General features: G+C 41.6%; 1 protein-coding gene across 24 annotated transcripts in view; it reads right to left on the bottom strand.

Annotated features, from left to right (window-relative positions):
• RB1CC1 (RB1 inducible coiled-coil 1) overlaps nt 1–24,852 on the bottom strand; it is a 69,455-nt gene that overhangs the window by 3,475 nt on the left and 41,128 nt on the right. For 16 of the 24 annotated variants that reach the window (XR_014056021.1, XR_014056018.1, XR_014056020.1 and 13 more), the window contains 2 exons: nt 23,605–23,675; nt 21,916–22,868 (listed from right to left, as the gene is read on the bottom strand). Coding sequence is in view for 14 of the 24 variants with exons in the window: in XM_081497944.1 (XP_081354070.1) it covers nt 22,791–22,868; nt 23,605–23,675 (149 nt within the window). In the remaining 10 variants the exon portion in view is untranslated. Of the gene's footprint in view, nt 1–341; nt 473–1,019; nt 1,599–1,914; nt 1,960–12,843; nt 13,034–14,571; nt 15,040–21,915; nt 22,869–23,604; nt 23,676–24,852 lie in introns of those variants that run through there. The other 8 variants (XR_014056019.1, XM_081497948.1, XM_081497947.1 and 5 more) reach the window with 4 other exon arrangements.

The following is a 24,852-nucleotide window of genomic DNA, read 5'->3' as shown; positions in this document are numbered from 1 at the left end:
AGTCAGCTGTCTTGCATACATTATCTCTTAAACCATATCTTCAATTTTTCCAGCCTGAAGACAGGGCATTTACTTTTCAGTCCCTTGGTTACTCTGAACAGAGCTCAATATATATTTGGGGGTGGGCTGATTGGAGCAAGTGAGAGAGATCAACAGGATTCCTACCAGTCTATTTCTGTGCTGGACGAGGTTAGAATGGGCAGCTTATTCACCATTAGGTGGCAGTGGTGACTTAATTTCTGGACAGATGATTAGACCAGAAAGGCAGTAAATTGCCAAAAATGCCTAATTTCACTTTTCATCCCTTTATTGTGTTTTCCTTCAGCCTCCAAGGCCCTTACCATCTCTCTGAGCTCTCTCTGCCACTTTCACAACAGTTGTAGTTGAAGGAGCTCCCTCAGCTAGAATTCTCTGTCTCGACTCTTCCAAGACAACTCTGGGGTTTCTCCGAAATCACGTCCATTAGGGCTTCCTAAAGGAGATCAGTCCTGGGTGTTCATTGGAAGGACTGACGTTGAAGCTGAAACTCCAATACTTTGGCCACCTGATGTGAAGAGCTGACTCATTGGAAAAGACCCTGATGCTGGGAAAGATTGACGGCAGGAGAAGAAGGGGACAACAGAGGATGAGATGGCTGGATGGCAACACTGACTCGATGGACGTGGGTTTGGGTGGACTCAGGGAGTTGGTGATGGACAGGGAGGCCTGGTGTGCTGCAGTTCATGGGGCCGCAAAGAGTCAGACGTGACTGAGCGACTGAACTGAACTGAGGGCATCCCTGGTGGCTCAGACGGTAAAGAACCTGCTTGCAGTGCGGGAGACTGGGTTCAATCCCTGGGTCAGGAAGAACCCCTGGAGAAGGGAATGGCAACCCACTCCAGTATTCTTGCCTGGGAAATCCCATGGACAGAGGAGCCTGGTGGGCTACAGTCCATAGAGTCGCAAAGAGTCAAACACAGCTGAGCAACTAGCATGTCACACTTTCACATTCATAGAGGCCATAAACTGGAAGAGGTCTCTGAAATCAAGATACAGGGGAGCAATTTTATTTCAACCAAAAGAATTCATATAAATGCTCTTTGTTATTACAAGTCATAAACAAACTCATTGATTGTCATCCTTAGCAATGAAGGAGATTCATTCTTGTTACTTGAGTCTCCTGAAGAAAATACTACCTTCTATTTAAATTAAAATGCTTAAAAATGACAAGAACAATGGGGGAAATGACTTTTACTGCCTCAAAGGACTATCAGTTTACTTGCTGTTTCTAGTTTTATTCCATTTAGCAGCAGAAAGAATATTCATTTACCTTAAAAAAACTGAAAAATATTATTTGTGGTATATAGATAGAAATATTATTTATGGCTTTAAATAAACCATTCACGGGATGGTTTACTTCTTATGAATGGACTCAGTGCCACCAGTTAAATTAATGAATGTTTTCTGAGTGAGGTCGATGGTTGGGCTGAGAACACGGTTAGGGCGAAAATCTCCAGCCCTCCGGGGATGCTGTGCTCGTTAAATCTACCGTAAAAGTTTGTTTAAAGTTCCATCTTCTATCTTCTTAAGCAGTCTTAAGTATAAAACCAATCCAAACCCTTTAAGGAAAAAAGAGACCTTATGTATCTGCTAATCTCCATGTAAATCTCGCAAGGGTGATTAATATGATTACTTAAACCCAACTGTCCCAAAAGGGGGTTTTTGACAGTTTTATGAGGGAATTAGTTACTCTCTATTTTATAGCCAGTCTTGTCCTCCCAGCTGCTCAGTGTCTTTCTGGGGTGTCTGCCGGCTGGTCCTTCCCTCCCAGCCCAGGACCAGAACCTGAGCTACAAGGCCCCCACAGAGGACACCTTCACCCCAACCTCGTCTCCATCACAGGTAAATCCCAAGGTCATGCCATGGACATCTCACCTGAGAAGACTTTCCTTCTCTGCTCTGCTTCTCGTCTGCAATTCTCTGGAGAGATTAAACATGTATGGAGTGAGGATAGTGTTTCTGTCCCTTGAGCCATGTTACTGCTGAGTAGCCTTATTCCTTTCATCGCCCCGGACAGGTGTTCCTGCATCTCCCGCCCTGCCTGGAAAACTCAGTGCTGACGGTTGAGACATTCATTCCTCTGATCTGCTCAAATATCACTTTCAGAGTAAAGATTTACACATTTTCAACTCTGTCCTGAGTGGTAGTAACTTCTTCCCTCTCTGGAGCAATCCAAACATCAGGTGGACAGCCCTAGGAAATTCGTATATACTACAGACAAGAAACATTGTTTCAGGTTTCCATGATGATGGCTATGGCAGCCTCTGATAGCTTATGATTTTATACAGCTCTATGGATGCTTTTGAACTGTGGTGTTGGAGAAGACTCTTGAGAGTGCCTTGGACTACAAGGAGATCAGACAAGTCAATCCTAAAGGAAATCAACCCTGAATATTCATTCAGGACTGTTGCTGAAGCTGAAGCTCCAATACTTTGGCCACCTGATGTGAAAAGCAGACTCATTGGAAAAGACCCTGATGCTGGGAAAGACTGAGGACAGGAAGAGAAGGGGGAAATGGAGGATGAGATGGTTGGATGGCATCACTGACTCGATGGACATGAATTTGAACAAATTGCAGGAGATAGTGAAGGACAGAGGAGACTGGCCTGCTGCAGTCCATGAGGTCACAAAGAGTTGGACACGACTGAGCCACTGAACAACAACATTGATGATTAATAATAGGCTTGAATTTTAGAACACTGAAGCCAAGCAAATGTTTGAATTCATGCTTTGTATCCAAATCACAATGGAAAAACTCATATGCCATTCAAAGAAATCATCTATTAAATTTTGACTTTCCGAAGAAGTTGCCTACTAATGAAGAGAACAGATTTTAAGTCATTCATTGCAGGAAGAACTCTGTCAAATATCTATTGCATGAATAAAATCTGGAGAGTTGAAAAAATTACATGTTTGTATTAGATTTTTCATATATTATTCCTCAGCTCAAAGAGATTTGAGTTTAGATGTAGGATAAAGAGACTTGCTGCACTCTGCACGTAAATAGTAGCCAAATTCAAAGAAACAAGGTTAATTTAATATGCTCTTTTGATGCCCAAATTATTAAAGCAATTGCCACCTTTGTAACCGGTACTCATCGATATCATGCAGACGAGAGGAAACAGAGCATCGGAAACTTGATTACCCATCACGGAAACACTACGCTCACTTTGGCAAGATGGTGATTGTTGTTTTCAGTGGGACCATCCCTGACAATTCTGAGACTGTGCCTAGTCTCACCTTCTGCCACTAGGAAACATGTCCAGGCATATTTTACAGGAGCAGATGGTCAGTAATAATATTCATTTCCTAAGTGTGTCACTCAAAATCTAAATATCCTTTCACTTATCTGTGTCCTTATTGTACTACTAGAGGACTTTAGACTGCTCGGTTAGGGCTAGGGTTAGGGTTTGGGTGTGAAATCACCATCATTGAAGGCACCTCTGTCACGGGATATTGTTTCCTGAGATTTTTATTTTTTCTGACATCATCAGCAATTTGTGTTGAGGCCTTTTTGTACCTCCAGATTAACATACCTCAGAATGTTAATAATGTTAGTAAGGCCTTTTTTGTAAATTGATCCTCAGGCTTTTAGAAGAAATTAGAATTTTTAAAAAAACACCAGTCTTAGAAGAACTAAATATAATCTTCTTGTATGAAAATATCATTCAACTGTGATGTTATCCCTGTAAACTAGATGTTTAGCCATTATTACTACTACCATTACAACTAAGCCCATGCGCTACAACTACAGAAGCCCACATGCCCTAGAACTTGGGCTCCAAAACAAGAAAGTACCCCACTCACTGAAACTAGAGAAAAGCACTCTCAGCAACAAAGACCCGGCACAGCCAGAAATAAATAATGAATAAAAGTAATGAATAAAATTACTTTAAAAAAGAATTTTAGTCTTAAACATATGGTAATTTAAAACTGCTCATGAATAACACAGGACGTGTAGAAAACAGCCGTTCCTTGGATGCGTTCAGTATTAGCCTTGCACACACAGCCTGCTTTGGCACAGAAGATAAGCACAGGTGTCTGTGATGTTCAAACTCAGGGACCCCTTTCTGAGGTGCGGCCCATGGCCACAGTGAGCTGGACCATAGGAAAAGTGAAAGAAAGTGAAGTCACTCAGTCGTGTCTGACTCTTTGAGACCCCATGGACTGTAGCCCATCAGGCTACTCCATCCATGGGATTCTCCAGGCAAGAATACTGGAGTGAGTTGCCATTTCTTCTCCAGAGGATCTTCCCAACCCAGGGATCGAACCCGGGTCTCCCGCATTGCAGGCAGATGCTTTACCATCTGAGCCACCAGGGAAGTCCTGGACAATAAGGGCGGGCTGCAAACCACCTCTGCCTTACAGGCCTCCTTCCTCAGGGAGGTGGCAGCCAGTGAGCTCACCGAGACAAGCCACTGAGCTTGTCACCAAGACAAGCTGACTTTGGAAGAAGACACCAAGGACTAAATTTCCAAGGACAGAGCAAACAGGGCAGCCTGGGCAGAGTCACCCAAGACATTTACTACAGTGCCTGACACCCAGGAGAGTCAGCCACAGGAGCTCAGCACACAGGCCTGTGATGGCAGGTCCTGTAAGCTCAGAACATTGGATGCTTGAAAAACGACAGTTCCCCAAAATTCTCAAGGGCTCTGCCCAAACAACTGGTCCTGGACAGATTAATCCAAGTTTGAGGAGGGAATTCCCTGATGGTCCTGTGGTTAGGATGCCGTGCTTCCACTCATGGGAAGTGGGTTCAATTCCTGGTTGGGAAACTAAGATTCCTCGTGCCATATGATGTGGCAAAAAAAAAAAAAAAAGAAAAGAAAGAAATCCAAGTTTGACAAGATTGCCCCAATACTATTAAATTGATTAAGATACTTAATTATACTTTTTTTTAATATAAAGAAGGCTTAGCACCAAAGAATTGATGCTTTCGAACCATGGTGTTGGAGAAGACTCTTGAGAGTCCCTTGGATAGCAAGGAGATCAAACCAGTCAATCCTAAAGAAAAATCAACCCTGAATATTCACTGGAAGGACTGATGCAGAAGTTCCAATACTTTGGCTACCTGATGCAAAGAGCTGACTCATTGTAAAAGATCCTGATGCTGGGGAAGATTGAGGGCAGGAGGAGAAAGGGGTGACAAATGATGAGATGATTGGATGGCATCATCGACTCAATGGACATGAGTTTCAGCAAACTCTGGAAGATAGTGAAGGACAGGGAAGCCTGATGTGCTGCAGTCCATGAGGTCACAAAGGAGCAGACATGACTGAGCGACTGAATAACAACAGTTACCCTTTTTGCTCTCCAAATTCAGGCTTGGAGCCCTGAGAGTTCCCACAAGCATCCTTACGTGATGTGACTAGCATGTTCATGAAGTAGGTAGCTCTAAAACACTAAACGGAAACACATAGAGTAGAAGGAGGAAAAGGAAAGAAAAGGGCAGGTGAAGGGCAGGCTTGGACCCATCTATAACAAAGAATGATTATCAAAGGTTTCAAAGTCACAAACAGAAATAAAACTAAACATTGTGATAGAAAAATTTCAATGCTTCTGAAAAGTTGAATTCTCCTGGAAGACAAATTAAAATCCACCAAGAAGTGGATGGAATTAAACTAATAAGTAGGTGGAATTAAACTATTAAGGCAACTGGTAGAGGAAATAATCTGTAATTTAGGCCACAGAGAACATTTTTGGGCTTCTCAGGTGGCATTAGTGATAAACAGTGATAAACAGCCCACCTGCCAATGCAGGCACATAATGAGACGTGGGTTCAACCCCTGACTTGGGAAGATCCCCTGGAGAAGGGAATGACTACCCACTCCAGTATTCTTGCCTCAAAAATCCCATGGAGAGAGAAGCCTGGTGGGCTATTGTGCATAGGGTTGTAAAGAGTCGGACACGACTGAAGCAACTTAGCACACACACGAACATTTTTAGTTTCACCTTTCTCATTTGATACCCTCTTTGCAACACTTAAAAAATAAAACAGGTTCCAATTTGTTTAGAAAATTTCTTGGCATCTGTTGTAGTAATTGAACTCAGTCGTGTGATGATCTTAGAAACTTTCTTATTAATTTGTAATTATTTTTAATTGTATAAAATAGTAAGCCTTCATCACAGTTGTAGAAATAATATTTCTTTGTGAGCTGTTGGCCATTTTATTTTGGTTATTCCATTCACTGAAGAGACTTTTTCATTAACACAGACAAGTTTATCTTTTTTGCTTCCTTTTATAATTTCTTTTTTGTAAGATTGGAAAGTCTCCCCCTTCCGGGTGGTGACAAACATTTAACTGCATCACTCGGCTTGTTTTTAAACAGCATTTACATTTTCTATCCTCAGTTCATCTAGATGTTATTCTGGGTGAGAAACTAGGTTGATTTTTTTTTTCAAGCAAGCTAGCTGTCTCCTCTGACTACACGTATAAACTGTGTTGGTTTGGCTAAACTGGCCTATTTCCTCTGCTGCTTTGGAAAGATCTGGGATTCCAGTTGTCCCTGGGGTGTGTTGTAGGCTTGGGTGATGGATTTAGCTGAGGGCAGGGAGAGATGCTAGAGATCTTGTCCAGGGTTGAGGCAGGAGATGCCAGCGAGGGGCACTTTGTAGGGTTCCACTGGTGCCACCAGGCACCCGGACAGTGACCAAGGAGGCCCCTCAATGTGGGGAGGGGGCTGCTTTAAAAACTCAAATTAAACCATCCCAACTTCTTGTCCTTTCTCCATCATCTAAGATATGGATCTGCCATTCTCTTTCATGCACACACCTCCTAGGCTACATACTACATCATTTAATTTGATTTGAGTTTCAAAATTGGACAGGTCATCTGTCCTGAGCCCCGAGTTTTCCCAGCATGTTTTTAACCACGGGCTGCACACACTTCAAAGTGCCAGCAATAAGAAAGCAGAGCCTTCCCGTTTCCTTGCTTTGAGTTCCCCTCTTCAAGCATGTTTACCTTGTAAGAAGACAGGGACCAAGAGTTCTGTTGTCTAAAATTGCATCAGACTTCACACCAAAGGCCAACAGGCACATGAAAAGATGTTCTACATCTCTAATAAACAGCAAAATGTGAATCAAAACTACAATGAAGTATCAGTTTGCCCCAGTCAGAATGGCCATCATCCAAAAGTCTAAAGACAGTAAATGATGGAGAGGGTGTGGGATAAAGGGAACCCTCCTACACTGTAGGTGGGAATGTAAACTGGTACAACCACAGTGGAGAATAGTATGGAGGTTCCTTAAAAACTAAAAATACAGTTACCACAGGAGCCAGCAATCCTACTCCAGGGCATTTACCCAGAGATATATGGTCATCCCGTCCCTTTTAAATAAAGTAGTGTGTATATTTTAATTTGGTCATTCTTGAACTTCATTTAAATGGAATCATTCAGTATGTAATCTTTTATATCTGTCATTTTAATTCATTGTTATTTCTATGATATTTCTTTATGTTATGTGTACCAACAGCTCATTCTTTTAAGATGCTACGTAATATACCACTGTGGGCTTCCTGGGTAACTCAGCTGGTAAAGAATCCGCCTGCAATGCAGGAGACCCCGGTTCAATTCCTGGGTCAGGAGGTTCCCCTGGAGAAGGGATAGGCTACCCAATGCAGTATTCTTGAGCTTCTCTGGTGCTCAGACAGTAAAGAATCCACTTGCAGTGAGAGAGACCTGGGTTCAATCTCCATGTTGGGAAAATCCCCTGGAGGAGGGCATGGTAACCCACTCCAATACTGTTGCCTGGAGAATCCCCTTGGACAGAGGACCCTGGCGGGCACATACCACTGTGTGAATATACCATGATTGATTTATCCATTTTTTATTGAAAAATGGATAAATGTTGAAGAATGTTTATTGAAAAAAATTTTGACTGTTTCCAGGTTTTATCTATTTACATTATCTTGTGCATCTTTGAATAAACATACACACTCATTATTCTTGGATAAATCCTAAGGGTGAGATTGGGCTTCCCTGGTGGCTCAGACAGTAATATCAGCCTGCCAATGCAGGAGACCCAGGTTCGATCGCTCGGTCGCAAAGATCCCAGGAGTAGGAAATGGCAACCCACTTCAGTATTCTTGCCTAGGAAATCCCACGATCAGAGGAGCCTGATGGGCTATAGTCCATGGGGTTCCAGAGTGAGACACGACTGAGCAACTAACACACACGAGGGTGAGATTGCCATGCCAGTAAGGAAGAGTGTACTTTCAAAGGATCCTGCCGTGTTTTCAAACTCCTTCCCCACTTCTCCCCCCAAAAGGGTTGTTGCTGTTGTTCTGTGACCCCATGGACTGAAGCATACCAGGATTCCCTGTCCTTCACCATCTCCCAGAGCTTGCTCAGACTCATATCCATTGAGTTGGTGATGCCATCCAACCATCTTGTCCTCTGTCGTCCCCTTCTCCTCCTGCCTTTAATCTTTCACAGCATTAGGGTCTTTTCCAATGAGTTGGCTCTTCTTTTCAAATCAGGTGGCCCAAGTATTGGAGCTTCTGCTTTAGCATTAGTCCTTCCAATGAATATTCAGGACTGATTTCTTTTAGGACTGACGGGTTTGATCTCCTTGCAGTTCAAAGGACTCTCAAGAGTCTTCTCCAACACCACAGTTCAAAAGCACCAATTCTTCAGCGCTCAGCTTTCTTTATGGTCCAACTCTCACATCCATACATGACTACTGGAAAAGCCACAGATTTGACTAGATGAATATTTGTCGACAAAGTAATGTCTCTGCTTTTTAATATGCCGTCTAGGTGGGTCATAACTTTTCTTTCAAGGAGCAAGCATCTTTTAATCTCATGGCTGCAGTCACCATCTGCAGTGATTTTGGAGCCCAAGAAAATAAATTATCTCACTGTTTCCATTGTTTCCCCATCTGTTTGTCATGAAGTGATAAGACTGGCTGCCATAATCTTCATTTTTTGAATGTTGAGTTTTAAGATGGCTCTTCCACTCTCCTCTTTCACTTTCATCAAGAGGCTCTTTAGTTCCTCTTTGCTTTCTGCCATAAGAGTGGTATAATCTTCTTATCTGAGGGTATTGATATTTCTCCTAACAATTTTGATCCCAGCTTGTGCTTCCTCCAGCCAGGCAGTTCATATGATGCACTCTGCATAGAAGTTAAATAAGCAGGGTGACAATATACAGCCTTGACGTACTCCTTTCCCAGTTTGGAACCAGTTCGTTGTTCCATGTCCAGTTCTAACTGTTGCTTCTTGACCTGCATACAGGTTTCTCAGGAGGCAGGTAAGGTGGTCTGGTATTCCTATCTCTTGAAGAATTTTCCACAGTTTGTTGTGATCCACACAGTCAAAGGCTTGGCGTAATCAATAAAGCAGAATTAGATGTTTTTCTGGAGCTCCCTTGCTTTTTCTATGATCCAACGGATGCTGGCAATTTGATCTCTGGTTCCTCTACCTTTTCTAAATCTAGCTTGAACATCTGGAAGTTCATGGTTCACGTATTGCTGAAGCCTGGCTTGGAGAATTTTGAGCATTACTTTGCTAGTGTGTGAGATGAGCACAATCGTGCAGTAGTTTGAACATTTTTTGGCATTGCTTTTCTTGGGATTGGAATGAAAATTGACCTTTTCGAGTCCTGTGGCCACTGCTGAGTTTCCCAAATTTGCTGGCATATTGAGTGCAGCACTTTCACAGCATCATCTTTCAGGATTTGAAATAGCTCAACTGGAATTCCATCACCTCCACTAGCTTTGTTCGTAGTGATGCTTCCAAGGCCCACTTGACTTTGGATTCCAGGATGTCGGGTGCTAGTGAGTGATCACACTATCGTGGTTATCTGGGTCATTAAGATTTTTCTGTATAGATCTTCTGTGTATTCTTGCCACCTCTTCTTAATATCTTCTGCTTCTGTTAAGCCCATACCGTTTCTGTCCTTTATTGTGCCCATCTTTGCATGAAACGTTACCTTGGTATCTCTAATTTTCTTGAAGAGATCTCTAGTCTTTCCCATTCTATTGTTTTCCATCTATTTCTTGAATTACTGGCAAGATGGCAGAGTAGAAGGATGTGCACTCATCTTCTCCTGTGAGAAATCCAAAATTACAACTCGCTGCTAAACAACCATCAACAGGATAATGTTGGATCCCGCCAAAAAAAAGATACCCGACATCCAAGGCCAAAGGAGAAGCCCCAGCAAGATAGTAGAAGGAGCAAAATCGTGTTTAGAATCAAACCCCATACCCACCAGAGATGCTTGGAAGGGTCAAACAAAACCTTGTGCACACCAGGACCCAGAGACCACACAGAGACTTAGCCAGACCTGTGTTTGAGTCTCCTGTGAAGGTGCAGGTCAGCAGTGGCCTGCCGCAAGGACGGGGGCTCTGGGTGAAGCTACCTGGCCACACAGCCTGTGGCATAAGCCCTCTTGGAGGTCACCATTAACCCCACCATAGAGCCGCCAAGCAGATGACCCACAAACTGCAGAACAATTATACTAAAGAAATTCTCGCACTGTTAAGAAAGTTCTAGGACCCACAACAGATTTCCCAACCCAGGAATCTGGCAAAAGAATTGTGAACTCCCAGAGAATTTGACTTTGGAGGCCAATGGGATTTGATTACAGAACTTATATAGGACTGGGGAAACAGATTCTTGGAGGGCGCAAACAAAACCTTGTGAGCATCAGGACCCAGGAGAAAGGAGCAGTGACCCCACAAGAGACTGACCCAGACTTGCCTGTGAGTGTCCAGGAGTCTCTGGTGGAGGCGTGGGTTGGTGGTGGCCTGCTGCTGGGTCAGGAGCACCGAGTGTGGCAGTGCATGCAGGGGACCTTTTGAAGGAGGTCACCATTATCTTCATTACCTCCACCATAGTTTGGTCTCAGGTCAAACAACAGGGAGGGAACAGGCTCCACCCATCAACAGAAACTTGGATTAAAGATTTACTGAGCATGGCCCCGCCCATCAGAACAAGACCCAGTCTCCCCCTCAGTCAGTCTTTCCCATCAGGAAGCTTCCATAAGCCTCTTACCCTTCTCCATCAGAGGGCAGACAGACTGAAAACCACATCACAGAAAACTAACCAATCTGATCACATGGACCACAGGCTTGTCTAACTCAGTGAAATTATGAGCCATGCCGTGTAGGGACACCCAAGACAGATGGGTCATGGTGGAGAGTTCTGACAAATTGTGGTCCACTGGAGAAGGGAATGGCAAACCACTTCAGTATTCTTGCCTTGAGAACCCCATGAACTATATGAAAAGGCAAAAAGATATGACACTGAAAGATGAACTCCCAGTTCATCTCCCCCAGCCGGTAGGTGCCCAATATGCTACTGGAGAAAAGTAGAGAAATAACTCCAGAAAGAATGAAGAGGTGGAGCCAAAATGAAAACAACGCTCAGTTGTGGATGTGACTGGTGATGGAAGTAAAGTCCAATGCTGTAAAGAGCAATATTGCATAGGAACCCAGAATGTTAGGTCCATGAATCAAGGTAAACTAGAAGTGGTCAAACAGGAGACGGCAAGAGTGAACATCGAAATTTTAGGAATCAGTGAACTAAAATGGACTGGAATGGGTGAATTTAACTCAGATGACCATTATATCTACTACTGTGGGCAAGCATCCCTTAAAAGAAATGAGTAGCCCTCAGAGTCAAAAAAAGAGTCTGAAATGCAGTACTTGGGTGCAATCTCAAAAATGACAGAATGATCTCTGTTCGTTTCCAAGGCAAACCATTCTATATCACAGTAATCCAAGTCTATGACCCAACCAGTAATGCTGAAGAAGCTGAACAGTTCTATGAAGACCTACAAGACCTTCTAGAACTAATACCCCCCAAAAGATGTCCTTTTCATTATAGGGGACTGGAATGCAAAAGTAGGAAGAGACATAGTAACAGGCAAATTTGGCCTTGGAGTACAAAATGAAGGAGGGCAAAGACTAACAGAGTTTTGCCTAGAGAAACACACTGGTCATAGCAAACAGCCTCTTCCAACAACACAAAAGAAGACTCTACACATGGACATTACCAGATGGTCAATACCGAAATCAGATTGATTATATTCTTTGCAGCCAAAGATGGAGAAACAGTAACTGCAGTCATGAAATTAAATGATGCTTGCTCCTTGGAAATAAAGCTGACAAACCTAGACAGCATTTTAAAAAGCAGAGACATTACTTTGCCGACAAAGGTTCATCTAGTCAAAGCTATGGTTTTTCCAGTAGTCACGTATGGATGTGAGAGTTGGACCATAAAGGAAGCTGAGCACTGAAGAATTGATGCTTTTGAACTGTGGTGTTGAAGAAGACTCTTGAGAGTCCCTTGGACTGCAAGGAGATCAAACCAGTCAGTCCTAAAGGAAATCAGCCCTGAATATTCATTGAAGGACTGATGCTGAAGCTGAAGCCCCAATACTTTGGCCACCTGATGCAAAGAACTGACTCACTGGAAAAGACCCTGATGCTGGGAAAGACTGAAGGCAGGAGAAGGGGATGACAGAGGATGAGATGGTTGGATGGCATCACTGACTCTATGGACATGAGTTTGAGCAAGCTCCAGGAGTTGGTGATGGATGGGGAAGCCTGGCGTGCTGCAGTCCATTTCCTTTTCTCCTTTGTCTTTCACTTCTCTTTTCTCAGCTATTTGTAAGGCCTCCTCAGCAATCATTTTGCCTTTTTGCATTTCTTTTTCTTGGGGATGGTTTTGATCACTGCCTCCTGTACAATGTTAGGAATCTCTGTCCATAGTTCTTCAGACACTCTATCAGATCTAATCCCTTGAATCTATTTGTCACTTCCACTGTGTAATCACAACGGATCTGATTTAGGTCATACCTGAATGGTCCAGTAGTTTTCCCTACTTTCTTCAATTTAAGTCTGAATTTTGCAATGAGGAGTTCATAATCTGAGCCAGGGTATGAGTTCCAGTTGTCCCACTTCTTTGTCAACACTGCCTAGTCTTTTGAATTGAAGCCAGTGGAATGGGTGTGCAGTGGCCTTCATTGTGGTTTTGGCTTGCATTTTCCTGATGGTAAGCACTTTATTAGTCACTTATTCGCCATTGGTTATCCTCTTGTGAAGTTCCCATCAAGTCTTTTGTTAACTTTTACATCAGCTTACCTTTTTTTTAATTGATCTGTAGTTCTTTATATAATCTAGATATGAGTCCTCTGTTGGATGTAGGTATTGCAAATACCTTCTCCCAGTCTGTGACTTGCCTTTTTACTCTAATTAAGAGTTTTGTTTGTTTTTTCATGAACAATAGTTCTTAGTTTCAATGAAATCCAATGTCTCAGTCTTTTGTTTTTTTTAGTCCTTCCCCAGAGGAGAAAAAAGGATATTTTTCTATACTGTTTTTCCTAAAAGTTTTATTGTTTTGCCTTTTATATTTAATTTTATGATCCATTTCAAATGTTTTTTTATGCTTCAAATAGATTTTGTGCATAATCTGCAGTCAAGGCCACAATGCATCTATTTTCCATCTAAGATCTTTTATTAAGAAGACCACTCACAGCCTTGGAGAAGGAACTTACAGTTACCTGGGGGATGGGATAGTTAGGGAGTTTGGGGTGGATATGTACACACTGCTGTATTTAAAATGAAGAACCAATAAAGACCTACTGTATAGAACAGGGAACTCTGCTCAATGTTATGTGGCCACTCGGATGGGAGGGGAATTTGGGAAAGAATGGATACATGTATGACTGAATCCTTTTGCTGTGCACCTGAAACTATCACAACATTGTTAATCAGCTACACCACAATACAAAATAAACAGCTTAAAAAATAAAGAAGACCAGCCTTTCCACACTGAACAGCAATGGTGCCTTTGTTGTAAATCAGGTGACTGTATACATGTGAGTCTATTTCTGGACTCTGTTTCTTTTCCACTTTATCCTGTGAGCAGAAACCAGGACTGAATTTGTGAGGCCAGAGACAGGCATTTCCCAAGATGCTATTTTTAGGAGAAGACATGAATGCTTTTGCTTTGATAGAATTCTTTGGATTCTTTTCCCCAACTTACTTTCCATCTCTTTATAAGGACAAAGATGGCAGTGAGCTCAGGCCAGGCACTGGCAGACATTTTTTATTATGAATTTTATTACGTCTACTTTTTCTAACAGAAAAAAAATATAACAATATAAAGTTTAATATGTCCCTTAACCCAATATCCAGAAAGCAAAGTGAAATTACATGAATGCCTGTGGAATTTGAATTTTGCATTATTCATAATTCATTTTCTATATTCCTGATAGTGGTGGATCAGACAGTAAAGAATCTGCCTGCAATGCAGGAGACCTGGGTTCCATCCCTGGGTTGGGAAGATCCCCTGGAGAAGGAAATGGCAACCCACTCCAGTATCCTAGCCTGGAGAATCCCATGGACAGAGGGGCCTGGTGGGCTACAGTCCATGGGGTTGCAAAGAGTCAGACATGACAGACTAACCCTTTCACTAGAAATACTGTAAAAATGTCTTGAGACCTCAGAGAGAAAACAGCCAGTGCTATAACCTGGGATTTAAACTTTTCCTGTTTTTTATGAGTAAAAATATCACTACATCAGTTTATCTTTAATCTTGGCATTTAATATAGTTGTTATCGACATTCATGCTATCTCTGTTTGCAAATTATCTTTTAATTAGAAAAGCACACTTTAAGCTCTTGCTTGTGAATGGCAACATTAGCTACAAGAAATATTTGTATGTATTTTGGTTGTGATATATATATATTTTGTGAAATATCTGTAAATATTTGTAAGAAATAAAATTCCATGTACTCTTTGTAAAATGACAACTAAAAAGAAATCGCATGATGTAAGGATTGCTCACAATTTCTCTGGTGCACCCAGTGGAACTAGTTTATCAAGTTCAATTCTCTACAAGTGCTGGGTCACTCACACTTCATACCTCATGAAAATGTCTAAGTCCATCTCAGAATGTGCCAAGTTCCAGAGTAGGTTCAGCAATATGTGCAGCTTTAATGGTGAAATGACGGATTTCTTTTTACCTCCTCTCTCTGCGTTTGAGACTCCCTGTAGCAAAACAGTTCTTTCTGTTACAAGAGGCTCACTAAGCAGGAAACAGTCAACACACTCCTTGTCTGACAATCCCTACATTCACACACAGTCTGCCTGAACTCTTATACAGATCAAAATCCAGAATTCAAAATATGGCTTTTACTGAATGTCTATCTCTTTCATAGGGTAGTCAAAAAGTTGAACCATTGTAAATCAAGGACCATCTGTATACTCTGCCACCACAAATCAGCATGGGTTTTGCTTTATACCAGAATCACATCTGCTCTCTTGCCTTTATTCATGAACATGGAAGAACTGTGACTATGGATTTTTTTTTTTTTTGCCATACCTCAAGGCTTTCAAGATTTTAGTTCCCCAACCAAGGATTGAACCCACACTCTTGACAGTGAAAGCGTGGAGTCCTAACCACTGGACCACCAGGGACTTCCCTTAGGAAACTTATCCCTTAGGAAAAAGCTTCGTGAGAAGTTATTTAGAAGACAGAGCAGCACTGACACACTTGTATTAAACAGAAGGAAGCTGATAGTTCAAGTAATTAGAAGGCAGCATTTATGCTTGAAAGTCAAGAAACTTTTTCGAAGTTCGTTATATCCACAAGTCTCTCCTCATTGCGGGTGTGCTCAGTAGTGTCCGACTCTGTGACCCCATGGACTGTAGCCCACCAGGCTCCTCTGATCGTGGGATTTCCCAGGCAAGAATATTGGAGTGGGTTGCCATTTCCTTCTCCAGGGGATCTTCCTGACCCAGGGATTGAACATGCGTCTCTTGCATTTCCTGCTTGGCAAGCAGATTCTTTACTACTGCACCACATGGGAAGCCCCACTCTACTCACTAGGAATTATCATTTCATTCATGTTGTGAAGTCTCAGCTATCTCAGCTAATACTTTGATCGCTGATGACAGTAAATGGCCTGTTAGTTTTTCAAGAAATCAAAACTTTCTAGTTTGAAAGCCTTCTGCTGTTACAAGGAGTGCACAGTATCTCATGTTATAATGGGTCAATGTAGAAATGGTTTGTGGAATATCACTTCTACTACAGTTAGAAGGTGACCTCCAATGTTCTTATTACATAATGATACTTATTTATAAGGCATCTAAAAATATTTTTAAATTATGCACAATTGCTTTTAGTTCTAATTGGTAACAAGAGCCATCTGTCTGGTAAGATTTTGAGTGTAAATGGCCATTGTCACAGAGGACAATGGCTCACTGCTCATCTATGCTCCCATGTATCCCTCAATGCTACAAGCTAAATCTGAGGGATACTCATGAAAATGTTATTTTTTAAAAAAGGATCTAATTAAGTGCACGGTGGCATGAAAATAAAGGGGAAAGTATGCACTTTTGTAGGCCATGAGTTGTCACCAAGTTGTATCTTACTCTTTGCAACCCCATGGACTGCAGCATGACAGGCTTCCCTGGCCTTCACCATCTCCCAGAGTTTGTTCAAACTCATGTCCATTGAGTCGGAAATACCATCCAATCATCTCATCCTTTGTCACCCTCTTCTCCTCCTGCCTTCAAACTTTCTCAGCGTCAGGGTCTTTTCCAATGAGTCGGCTCGTCACATCAAGTGGCCAAAGTATTGGAGCTTCAGCTCAGTCCTTCCAATGAATATTCAAGGTTGATTTCCTTTAGGATTGACTGGTTTAGAAAGACCATGTATAACTTGTTTTAAAAGTGGTACCTATTAATACATAGGCAGTGACACCTCCATACTTCCCAAACAATGAGGAAGAAGAGAGAAGCTTGGAGCTTGTAATTTTGACTGAAATTGCCGAAAACTCAGGCATCGTATAAGCTTGTGAGATTAGGCTTTCCAGTTCCGTTAAGAGTTCACTTTAAGAACTCATTCTTTAGGAAACCAAACTCATGGAAGATGCCTGGGCTGGTTAAGGAGACACCCACTGGCCAAACAGAATTCCAAAGAGATTACAAGTGACAGCCAAATTAATTATTCACTATGGCCAGTGCAGGAGTTAGTTGGGGGTACTTCTAAACTAGCCTGAGAAAAAAGCATTACAACATGGGTTTGGAATCAGACCATCAGAGAAGCATCTGTGCTATTAGGGTCCACAACACTGCAGAGACCCCTCTGAAGCAACACTTGACATTTGTTAGGAGTTCCCCCAACGTACTGGAACTTCCTAAATTGCCTTAAACCCTAGTGATGGTGAGGCGGAGGATTCCTGCCTCTAGTAGGTCTTAGTGCTTGGCTCTGAAGGGAAAGTGTTGTTATTGTTTAGTCACCAAGTTGTGTCCGACTCCTACACAACCCCATGGATTGCAGCCCATCAGGCTCCTCTATCCATGGGATTTCCCAGTAAATACTGGAGTGGGTTGCCATTTCCTCCTCCAGCAGATCTTCCCATCTGTTGAAGTGGGTTGATGGCCCAGCATTTTCAGCATGCATGCACACACACACACAAACCTGGCATTTTCAGCACACTAACACACACACACACCTTTCACTAAAAGTACATTAGAGAGGATTGATTGTGCATTTTGTCATAAGGAGGCTTGTTTCCGCCAACACTGGAAGTGATGCTGCTATGAAGCCTCACCTATTTTAAGGTGAGACGCAAACAAACAGGTGGAACTCAACCTCCCTGGCATCAGAGGCACCTAAGAAGCCTGTAAACCACATAGCTTCCAGCTGACAGCGTGTCTCACCAGCGATACACCAGGAACTACTTAAATTTCCATTATACCCATGAACACTGTAAACTGTAGTGTTCTCACAAATTGGCCAAAGATGGCTGGTTTATATTCTAAGAGGATGGTTAACATAAAAGCTGTCAATTAATGGACATTAATAACAATTTAAACTGCTTTCCAGTTATCAGGAGTAAGTATGAGTAAAAGGGTACATTTATGAAAATTAGATTTTAAAATCATGTGCTTTAAAAAAAATCTTTAAGGATATTTGCACCTAAATATTAATGGCCAATAGCTACTTCAGCCCTAATTTCAAAAATATGTGATGCTTTAAAGATTGTATGTATATAAAATACATGTATATATATATATATGTATATATACACACACACATATATATATACATATATATATCCAAGTCATTGAGCCAACTTGAAGCACAGGAGTAGCACACACACATATACATATTTTGTGCTTCCTGATGGCTAAGCAGGTAAAGAATCTGCTTGCAATGCAGGAAACACAGGAGACTTGCATTAGATCCCTGGGTCAGAAAAACCTCCTGGAGAAGGAAATGGCAATCCATTTCAGTATTCTTGCCTGGAAAATCCCATGGAGAGAGGAACCTGCTAGGCTACAGTCCAAATGGTCACAAAAAGTCGGACATGACTGAGTGACTAAGCACTATATATATAATATATATATTTATTATTAATGTATGTGGATATATCGGAGAAGGCAATGGCACCCCACTCCAGTACTCGTGCCTGGAAAATCCCATGGAGGAGCCTGGTAGGCTGCAGTCCATGGGGTCGCTAAAGAGTCGGACACGACTGAGCGACTTCACTTTCACTTTTCACTTTCATGCACTGGAGAAGGAAATGGCAACCCACTCCAGTATTCTTGCTTGGAGAATCCCAGGGATGGCGGAGCCTGGTGGGTGGCCGTCTATGGGGTCGCACAGAGTCAGACACGACTGAAGTGACTTAGCAGTAGCAGTAGGATATATACTTATATTTACTTATTTTTGTAGTATATATACAAAAGTATAATGTATTTTTATATTACAAAATGGAGAAGGCAATGGCAACCCACTCCAGTACTCTTGCCTGGAAAATCCCATGGACGGAGGAGCCTGGTAGGCTACAGTCCATGGGGTCGCTAAGAGTTAGACACGACTGAGCAACTTCACTTTCACTTTTCCCTTTCATGCACTGGAGAAGGAAATGGCAACCCACTCCAGTATTCTTGCCTGGAGAATCCCAGGGACGGTGGAGCCTGGTGCGCTGCCGTCTATGGGGTCACACAGTCGGACACAACTGAAGCTACTTAGCAGCAGCAGCATGTTACAAAATACGTTTATAAATATATACTATACTTATTTTGAAGTATACACTTTATGAATTTATATAGTTACATATATACTTTATACTTAAGTATACATACTTATATATATATATGTATACATATATATCAAATATATAAACACATACATGGATATTATATCTACGCAGCTACTCCTGTGTTGATTGGCTTAGTGACTCAGAGTGACCAAAAGACTGTGGTAGAAGTGATGTGAAGACTTTTAAGCCTCTGACTCTGCTGCCCACCCCCTGCCACTTTTAGGAATTCTGTGGCTACTACTCAGAAACCAGGGTACTCTGACAGGACACATAAGGAACCAAAGCACCTGGATGACCTGAGCGATGTCACAGAGCTCCCAACCCAAAGTGAGTTGCCAGATGAGCACACCCACGTGAAGTGAATCAATGTTATCATAAGCCACTGTTCTGGGTGAGCGGTTACCAAATACTTGACACAGCAACCAGTAGCCAGAGTGAGGTGCTGCCTAAGAAAATCCAGAGCACCTGGCACGGCTGCCTGACGAGGCTGGGAGAACAGGGAAGTGCCTGAGAATGCTGGAAAAGAAAATCTGCTAATGGGATGGAAGATGGAAAGATAGTGACTTACGTCTTCTAGCAGCAAAACAACTGGCAAAGCTAACAAACACGTGTTTTTGGCTAGGAAAGTTTTCCAAGAGATGTTTGCAAGTGTCCATTGGTTTCCTTCAGTTGTGCCTGGGAAGAGAGATGAAATAGAAAAGCAGTTCCTTTGCAGGAACAGTTCAACAGAGATACAGGCAACTCAGGCTCTGTAAGGGGTGATGGTGGGTTCCACTTTCTCCAGAGCCCAAGAGTCTCAAAGTGAGAACTGGTCTCAGGGCCATTCTAGCTGTGCATCAGAGATTATCAAGAAACTAACAAGATGACCTACCAAATGGGAGAAAATATTTATAAATCATATAATTGTAGAATCCAGCATATATGAAGAACTCTTACAACTCAACAATGAAAAGAAAACTGGAAAAAAAAAATGGACAAAGTGCTTGAACTGGTATTTCTTCAACAAAAACACAGAAATTCCCCACAGGCACATAAACCATCCACTTAGAATAGCTATTTAAAAAGAAGTCATGATAACGTAAATGCTAACCAACTAAAAAGTAATGTACTACACAGGAAAGAGAGCAGAAAAGGTTCTTGTAAAATAACTCAATCTTCCTTTCATATGAGAAAGTAAACTGACTTTAGAAAAATGCTTTATCCAGAAATACCAATTTAGTCATATAGCCTAGCACATAAAAGTGGCCCAACTAGTAAAATTACCTCTACCTGGCAAAGGTGGGAAACTGGACAGGGGTTTAAGGGCTTCCCTAGTGTCTCAGACAGTAAAGAATCTGTCTGGAATGCGGGAGATTCAGGTTCGATCCCTAGATCAGGAGGATCTCCTGGAGAAGGAAATGGCAACCCACTCCAGTATTCGTGCCTGAGAAATTCCATGGAGAGGACTCACCTGGCAGGCTACACAGTCCATGGTGTCACAGAGAGTCAGACATGTATAAGCGACTAACAGTTTCACTTTTTTCACCTTAAGGGCATATTAATTTTTTTTTGAAAGCATGTACATGTTTTACACCATGATTATTTTTAATAAAAATAAAAGTTTGTGTAATTTTTGCTCATTCTGGTCTTAGCATATCCAGGTACCTTTGCAAAAATAAAACTATCTACGTTAATTCTTATGTGCTTGAAATGTACTGGCATTTAAATGTGACTTAAACTTTCATTCTTACAATAAAGCTACATTTCTATTCGAGTTTGAACAGTGAATTTGCAGGTTCTGATTAAAGAAATCTTTATAATAGCTAACGTTTATTCAGTACTTAGTCTGTTTATCTGAAATTGTTCAAAGCCCTTTACATTTATCATTTTCACCACTTAATTTTCTAAAATAACCCTCTGAGGCAGGTCTTATTATTTCAGCACTTGATACATGAGAAGACCGGGGTTCAGAGTTTATGCAGCTTGCCCAGATAAAGTCAGACCTGGGACAGAAGCTTGGGCACTCTGATGCCATGGCTGGCCTCATCCACCCACAGTTAAGAACCCAACTGGGCTTCATTTCTCTTCTTTGTAACTAAGAAAGCCATACTTTCTGTTTGCTTTATGAAGGCATAGGTAACCACTGATAGCATGGATACAGAATAGGATGTAAGAAAAATGATAAGCAACAAAAGTTGACACTGAAGAGCGCCACTTAGATCAGGTTTAGCCCGCATTCCACAGCATGATGACCCTGAAATCTGAAGTCAAAAAAGCCCACCGGGTACTCACTCAGACCCAAGAACACCTGCTCAGCAGACCCACCCTTACACAGAGCTCTTTGCTGGTGATGCTGTCTGTGTGAGGATGCAATGGAAGGACTGAAGAGAAACGTGAAATCATTTGTCCATTTATTCATTAATATGTTGTCAAATTCAGTTTTCTATACACTATGGTGTTTATTCCATTTTCTGTACTATTAGATATACATATTTAAAAAAATATTTAACTTATTTTTATGAAGAAATTAAATACTTTCTGAAAAAAAAAAAGCCATTTTATTATTGTTCTCTAGCAACAAACCTGAAACAAGTCTCAACCCACTCAGGCAGCTCACTTAAATGCCTCCGTTCAGGGCATTTATCTGAAGACCGGGTTGACACAATTCTACTCTACAGAACGCTGTTTGACCCTGTTACATAGCATACAGTTAAAGAACATTTTTGTAATAACATGTTTCTCTTTGATATGATACAGAACAAGTTTTTCACACTTCCCAGCAGTCACTCAAATATATTAAAAATGTTTCCGTCTTTAAAAGGCACACACATTTACAGGTTCAAATCTTTATTGTTTTAAAATTCTACATGTCTTTTACAATACAACATTTTGTTATTTAAATGACCTGTAAATGGTTAATGTACAATGAATATGCTTTTTCCGAAACTGAACCATGAATTACGACCTCATCGATATGATTCTTCTAAACAGAGTACAAAAGTGTTGGGAGGGGCTGTGTGCCACTTGGAGACCACCCCCAGCACACGCCTCCTTGGAGAACCCAGGAGACCATCTGCTCAAAGTGCTTCTCAAGACTGTGGATATGCCTGATCTTAAAGTCAATCAATCGAATTAGAGTTCCTTTTTGTTTTGAAACATCAAAGGGCATTTAAAAAAATAAATGAAACAGTTTGCTTTAGTAATCTACAGAGGCAAACAAAACCATGATTATCTGCATGCAGGAACACTCCTCTTTAAATAGTTTTGAAGAATGTATACATTTTATAAAGAATGTGTTAAAGAGTGCAAGTCTTCTGATATTGGCTTCACAAAAAGACAAATGCTGGTACAGTAACTAACACGGACTATCTAAGTTCAAGCTAATGTATATGTAACAGGCAATTAGCATAGCTAATCGTAGGCCACAATGCACAGGGTATGCCCTTTGAGAAAATGAACTAGTTTGGTCCCCATTTCTAGAGTTACTTGGGTAGAAAAAAACAAAACCATTTTAATTCAGCTCAGAGTTTTGATGAATTTATTGTTCCTAAAGTGTAGCCAGGTAAAAAGTAAATGATATACACCAATGAAGTACATTGTCCTGTTGACTTTTATATAAAAAGATGGCCTGCTGTTTTTGGAGTGATGAAAGAGCACTGTTGGACAAACCAGGAAAACGTCACAGGTCTCAATTTCTTCCGCAAATTATACTTTCTTATTCCATGACACAGCTTTCACTCTGTAAAACTTTGTCCCCAAAGGAACTTTAAATCTGTTTTGTGCCTAAGACAGAAAGAAAAGGGTGATTAAACCAAACTAAGTTCTGTTCCATCACACTACTCAAAGCTGGATTACTGCGGGGGTCTTTATCAGAGGACATCTGCCTCCTCCCCATATGAGCGGAGACTCAGCCACTAATATTGAGGGAAGAGTCGGTGATCCCTGATAAAGATACCGTGCCAAGTGAGCCGTATGTCATTACTATGAGCATCAGACAAAGTCCAGCACCACCCGGCTCAAGTCCTGCTGGTACACGGGGCACAGAGGAGGGTCGGGAAGCTGCTCACTGGTGGTCACTGAGCCCACAGCACCCACACTGCTAACACCACGGTTAGGCGCATCCTGAGCCAGCAACACTTCACTTGTCTCTCCTCAGTGGCGGAGGGGGTACTGAGAGTCAGGACACATCAGCTCTGTCAGCAGACGGATTCATCACCAGCTGAGCTGAGCTCCTTCACTGTACAGATTCATCACCAGCTCCTTTACTGCACAAGAAGCACCAGCAACTAAACACAGAACAGTAACTTGCTGTAGTTTTCCTGGACAGGTTGACAGTTTGTTGGTAATCTAGTTCTATTTTCAGAAGGCAAGTAACACAAATATTCATAAAACTGCTGGTGCAAACTCACATTCATGAAATTCAAGGCCTGACTCAAGTGAACGAAAAGCCCAGGACTAGCACTGCTCCTGACTTCTACATGACACACCTCCCGGGTCTGCATCCCACCGTGAGGCTTACCTTTTTGGCCTGGCAGTACTCCTTCTCCATCACTTTTCCAAGGACCCATGGTCTTCGAGACGCACCTGAAGCTATGGAATCAAATCATTAATTTCTTTTTGAAAGTACGATTATAATTGCTCATGAAAACAAGACGGCCAGAATCAAAACAGACTAAGGACCTTCTTCCAAGTGAAATCACAGAAATGCAAAATCACTTATAAAACAAAACTTGATTCATGTTACTTTAAGTGCAGATGGTAAGTAAATCAGAAGCAAACAATCTTAGTACAAATCAGGAACAAATAAATCCAGGTATCTAAGCAGCTCAGCAGTGCCACCTACTGTAAGTGCAGACACATGACCTGTTCTGCTGCTGAAAACAGGCGCAAAGCTGATTTTCTAGGTTCAAAGCAAAGTACTGCATTTTTATTTTTGGCACCACAATGCAGTCAGTGCAAAATAAATATCTAAGAATGAAAGAACATCTAAAGGGACCACTTTTGTGAAGGGAAGGAAAAAAAATGTGGAAGGAGACAGGATGAAAAAACCCATGTCACAAGCTGAGAGACACAAGCTCATTCTCTTTTAAAATTCATCAGAAGGTGTCATTAAAAAAAGTTGATTCCAAAAGTATTTGACCAATAATTTATCTATCAGTTTACAGTAAAACCTCTGAAATTCCCAAGAGAAGATAAAACTGATTTTATTCTATAAACATTACTTGGCAAGATGTAAATGAACAGATCTCCTGAATAAACCATCAGAAACAAACACACAGACGCCACCATGTGACACAAAGACCCCTGCACCATAGGACATGGCGAGCCTATTCCAAGGCCCAGTATAGCGCTCCACAGACAAGTCACAGTTTCTGAAAAGAATCATCTAACACAGCAGTCCCCCACCTTTTTTGGCACCAGGGACCGGTTTAGTGGAAGACAATTTTTCTACAGACAAGGGTGCGGATGGTTTCGGGATGATTCAAGCACATTACATTTATTGTACACTTTATTTCTATTATTACTGTATCAACTTCACCTCAGATCATCAGGCATTAGATCCCGGAGTTGGGGACCCCAGGTCTAACACTAATGTCCAAGGAGTGACAAGTATCCTTGTCAAGGGCATAACAACCCTGACCAAAAAACCATTAAAAAAAAAAAAAAAGCAAGAAAAACTCAAGTTCATGGTTTTCAAGGTATAAAACTAGTAAATTAAACTGCAACTGTCTTGTCTCACTTTCCATGGTTACACTCTATATAACCC

The sequence above is a fragment of the Giraffa tippelskirchi genome, chromosome 6 (genome assembly GCF_054371585.1).
Source record: "Giraffa tippelskirchi isolate mGirTip1 chromosome 6, T2T-mGirTip1v1.2.pri, whole genome shotgun sequence".
NCBI classification, from domain to species: Eukaryota; Metazoa; Chordata; class Mammalia; order Artiodactyla; family Giraffidae; genus Giraffa; species Giraffa tippelskirchi.
The sequence above is the reverse complement of the archived record's forward strand: the minus strand, read 5'-3'. Positions and strand labels throughout refer to the sequence as shown.